Genomic DNA, 4,906 nt, shown 5'->3' with positions numbered 1-4,906 from the left:
AGTTGAAAACTTTTGTGATCGTTACCTGTTCATTAGTAGTATTGCCTTTGTTCCTCCTCGCTTTCTCCACAGAGCTGCAGAATGACCGCTGACAAAATGTGTAAAGCACTTAGTAACAAAACATGCTAAACCAAATGAACGTTAAGAAACAATAAGTGAAAAAATGTTTACCTCCAAGAATAGAGGAGGAAGGTTAGACACTTTAACACTTCTTTCCATGACTGGTTGTTTAAATTTAACAGGTGTTTTGATGTTGCACAATCTTTTACTTCTTGGACTACTCTTACCGCATCCAGAAATATAGGGAGGCATATCCAAGCGCCATTTCAATAGTTGCGCCTCAGTCAACTCCCTCAAACAAGTAATCAACTCACCGTAGCCATTTCCGGCCGCCATCGTCAATGAATTTTTAAAGAAATCACCCTTGAAACGAACAACTCGTAAAGTCAGAGTCAAATGCACTCGCAGCCGGGCCGTCAGCCAGTGTGTGCTGCTGCTGCGCTCACATGGGAAGGCATTCCGGTGATACAGTCGGATTTCAAAGGCACCTAAAAAAGTAGTTGTTTGCACCCCTAGATAAGGTTTGGCACTGGTTTATAATTTTCAATTAAATTCGGGTAAAACGACCTTCAAAAACTCCGCGGGCAGCTAAAACCAGTGAAAAACCTAATCTAGGGGTGCAAACAACTACTCTTTGAAGCGCCTTTGAAATCTGAGTGTATCACCGGAAAACCTCCCCTTGTCAGCTGCTTTTGCTTCTACCACGATGTACGAGTACTACCGCTACTACAATTGTTGGTTGTTGTTTTTGTTGCCGTTGTTAGTGGTTGGTGCTGCTTGTTCTCGATGCCAGTAGCCTAAGAAAACAGCCAATAGGGGACGCTGACAGTGCAGCAGCTAAGAAAACAGCCAATAGGGGACGCTGACAGTGCAGCAGCAGACGCGTTGATTATTGGCAGATATGAACAAGTAAATAAACAACAAATATGTATGCCATAATGTACAAAATGCTTCCCTGTTTCCAAAAATGCCCTGGTCGACGTATTTTGGATGTCATTTAGCTCTGTAATAGCAAATGGGGCCTGAGCGTCGGCGCTGCTTGCAGCTCCGGCCGCTAGGGTGCAGCACGGTCTGAGTCCACCATGAAAAATAAACCGGTCAGGTGCGCCTATCTGACGGCCCAAATACGTTTGAAACCGACAATAACTTAAACATGTTCCGTTTTCAAGTGATAATACGACTTGATGTTATTGCTAAATCTAACCCAAACCCCTATTTTGAGAGCACGATTTCTCATAGTGGACTCGGAGCGTGCTGCGCCCTAGCGGCCGAAGCTGAAAGCAGCGCTCCCGCTCAGGCCTCATTGTAGTCCTACACATCTGACCGGTCGGCGACGCACGCACGCACGCGAAGACGCGCGAATCTGACCGCATATTTGGCGTTTTTCGCGAAAGTTCACATGGACACGGTGTAAACAAGCAGCTTGGTGATTGATGCTTCTCCATGCTGGTTTCACTATCCATATGGATGTATGTTACATATGGAAAATTTTTCACAGCAGGAATACCCATAGCACAAAATTCCACTCTGGACCGTGTTCCAAATTACATTAGAAATATAATCCATATGGAAATTCAGCAAAATCCAGACATGCATTTTCTACACCAGAAATCCACATGGAATTTAGAGCTGGGTACAGTTGTAACGATGTTTATGGGTACATAGGATTCCATCAAAATCACAACCAGAGAAGTGGAGAGCTCTAACGATCGTATAGCTAGCGCAGGGGTGACCATACTATGGTTACAAAATTAAGTAATATACAGTTATTGTAACCATGTAGTATAGTCTTCATTGGCATTTTAGTGTTCTATCAACCATCACTTTAGGGATATTGCTGAAGAAACCATAATGGTTGCAACGAACAGCTTTCTATTTTGAGGGTGCACACAACAGTGTATGGTCTGCCTTCGTAACACAAAACTGTCGCACATAGTGTTATTTATTTTCAATCGGCCTATTACTGGGACGATAACGAGAATCCAAAAGTGATGGATTTTCCAGCGGCAGACGATTGTCGCTGGTCAATGAAATTTAAACCATCTAACCTTCTGATTGTATTTATACCGATTCATGGTCAAACCCACAACAGTGGTTTTTCGCTTCCATTCTGATAGCTAGCCGATGAAGATTTTCGTTCCAAAAAAAAATTCTAGTATAGCAAGAGAATCATTTTTCTCATTTCGTTTATCGCACCGATAGTCCGTATCTTTTTTTCTACTGTTGTCCGACAATTGTACGACAGTTCTGTGCTACTAGGGTGCGCCACATTGGTAAACTATGACATAAACGAGATTGTCTGGAAGAAACCTTCGTAGTTACTTACGTTCAGCATGTCACCGAACCAAAACAATGTTGTAAAGTTGCCATAGTAGTAGAATTTGTCAATGTTCTGCCTGTCTCTGAAATTCTTAAAGTACCACGTTGCTAGTTCTCCCTTTTTCGCGAACAAAGCACTCGGGCAGTGCTCTACGTGGTCCGGAACGATTCGGAAAGGCCCCTGCCAAAGAAAACTTTAGTTAGCAGTAGCACATGATGCTCCTTTAAGCCAGCTGGCGACTGCCAAACTGAAAAGATATGGACAATATATGGTACGTTCATGATTCCATTAGATAAGATGTACAACTATATGTTGTGTACTATATATGTGCTATATGTACACCAGACCACGTCTCGCGTAACAGGCTTCACGATATCCCACACTAGTCGCTGCGACGCGCCTGACGCTAGAGTTCATATAACCAGACCTGCACTGTAAGAAATATTTCTCGAAAAACAACTCTATGACTAACGACGGTACTGTGGACAAATAACAATAAAAGTTGTATCAACTATAGTGCGAAACACGGACGGGCAGACAGAACCACGACAGACATCATCGCCTGGCCCCTCTGTGACTTGGTCTGACGTGAGCTTTGGCTCAGCGATAACTCAGGGAGCGGACTGAACACCAATAGTCACAACAACCAAATATTTTATTCGTGACCTAACATTTTTCTTAGTGTATCTCTAGCATATCTCAACATACAGCATAAGTCGAGGCTTTGTCGGCGTCTCACCAGCTGTTTTAAAATGGAATGTTTTTAACAGTTCAGCTACGTTTGTCTTCGAGGGGCGGACTGCTTGGATATTAGGAGTACAAACTAAAAATATAAGAGAGTAGCAAGTGCTCTGTTGTGGAGTTATAGAATACACTGGTAAAATCGCACATAGCTGCGCATGCACGAATTCATTCACAGGAGTGCAGTTGTTTAGTACCTTACAAGGGAACCTTTTCAGGTGTAAATCTCCGATTTCGTTGGTACTCGGAAAATTTAAAGGTTACTATAATAGAAGTCGGATGGCACTTGAAACTTTTCCTAAACTTAACATTTATTAGGGGTTTACTTAAGCCTGACACTGTTTTTTGCTCCAAATATCCCTCTACCGCTTTAACTGTTCAAAATAGAGCAAAACGGACAAAATTTTGACCCCTAGGACACTGCTTTAGATTTTTCAAAATATATTTTTTCTCGTACCTTTTATAGGGGAAAACTAAATGTCAAGTTTAGGAAGAATTTCAAGTGCCATCCGATTTCTACATAAATAACCTTCAAATTTTCAAAGTTTTAACGAAATCGGAGATTACACCTGAAAAGGTTCCCTTGTTAGCTTCATTAACAAGTAAAATAGGGTACGATCTGTACTTAAGTGCGGATTAAAACGTGCGTTTAAAACTACGCCGAGTTAGCCCTCAGTAAAAATTCTTCACACTTTTGCAATATTAACAAATCCCCAAACATTTACTGTGTGGGAATGCATATTTGGTTGGCCTGATCATTTCAAGAGTGTGTGCAAATGACAAAAATGCCATAACATTCCGAGAGGGGGAAAGGTGAGAGTCAGGGAGTGTAAAATATCTCTACAGGGTAGGTGTGGGAGGCCCTGTGTAATACACCACTTACTGCAACAGCGTGAATCCGCTGCGTCAGACCAACGGGCAACAGGAAGAGCGCCACACCGGCGGACAGCACGAGCATGATGAGGCGATAGGGAATGAATTGAAAGTGTCAGAGATCAGGGCCCGTTTCACGCGACTGACCTACCTGGTCGTGCCTGCACAGGAGGGGGGATGAAAGTTGCAACATACATATACGGAAAGTCGATTGGCTTTGGCATGGTAAAAGCATAATGTCGTCCCCAAGGGACTGTCTCTGCCAGAAAGGAAGAGTCCCCCCCCCCCCCCGCCCCCTTTGCTATATACAGTGTGTAGCGGGCACACGGCGTGTGTCATTATGAATGCACGAAAATTAAAGGAAGCTGTGGTACACTGTAAATTGTTTTCGAACAATAGGTTAGTAATGCAAACCTAAACCTTAGTAGCTTACGAAGGATTTTGAAAAGTTGTATTACGAACTAATCGTTCGTAAGCTTACGAAAAAATAGTTTGTAATGCAAACTGATTGTTCGTAAAAACTTGTCTAGCCTTACGAAAGAATCGCTTTGCAATACAGACAATATCTTTGTAATGCACACAACGGAAATGGTCTGTACCGTTGCAAAGCATTTCGTTCGTAAGCTTTTTACAGTGTAGTAATTAGTTTGCTGGCAGCGTGACAGCAAATGCCTGACCTGTAGGAGCCAATGCGTCAGGGGATGCCGTCTGGCCCCGGGGCCGTATTCTTGGCTTTCCTGAGGACGTCTTCAACTTCCTCTGGTGTAATGGGCGCTCTTAGCTCTGATTGTATCCCTGCAGTTGGGATGCTTTCTGCAGCGACTGGTGGCGGACCATCGCAACCAGCTCGCTCGGCGTAGGAGTCTCTAAAATGAGCCTCGATTTCAGCAGGGAGCGATGTCACAGATTGCC

General features: G+C 43.4%; 1 protein-coding gene across 1 annotated transcript in view; it reads right to left on the bottom strand.

Annotated features, from left to right (window-relative positions):
- The window catches only part of LOC113210629 (uncharacterized), an 8,532-nt gene extending 4,427 nt beyond the window's left edge, over positions 1 to 4,105 (bottom strand). The window contains exons 1-2 of the mRNA XM_026428712.2: positions 4,005 to 4,105; positions 2,387 to 2,560 (exon numbers count right to left, since the gene is read on the bottom strand). Of these exons, the coding sequence (XP_026284497.1) occupies positions 2,387 to 2,560; positions 4,005 to 4,079 (249 nt within the window). The 5' untranslated portion in view covers positions 4,080 to 4,105. The remainder of the gene's footprint in view (positions 1 to 2,386; positions 2,561 to 4,004) is intronic.
- Between the last annotated feature and the right edge of the window lie 801 nt (positions 4,106 to 4,906).

This window comes from Frankliniella occidentalis, unplaced genomic scaffold, assembly GCF_000697945.3.
Source record: "Frankliniella occidentalis isolate FOCC.00 unplaced genomic scaffold, Focc_3.1 Scaffold271, whole genome shotgun sequence".
Lineage (NCBI taxonomy): Eukaryota > Metazoa > Arthropoda > Insecta > Thysanoptera > Thripidae > Frankliniella > Frankliniella occidentalis.
This window is presented reverse-complemented; position numbering and strand designations above follow the sequence as displayed.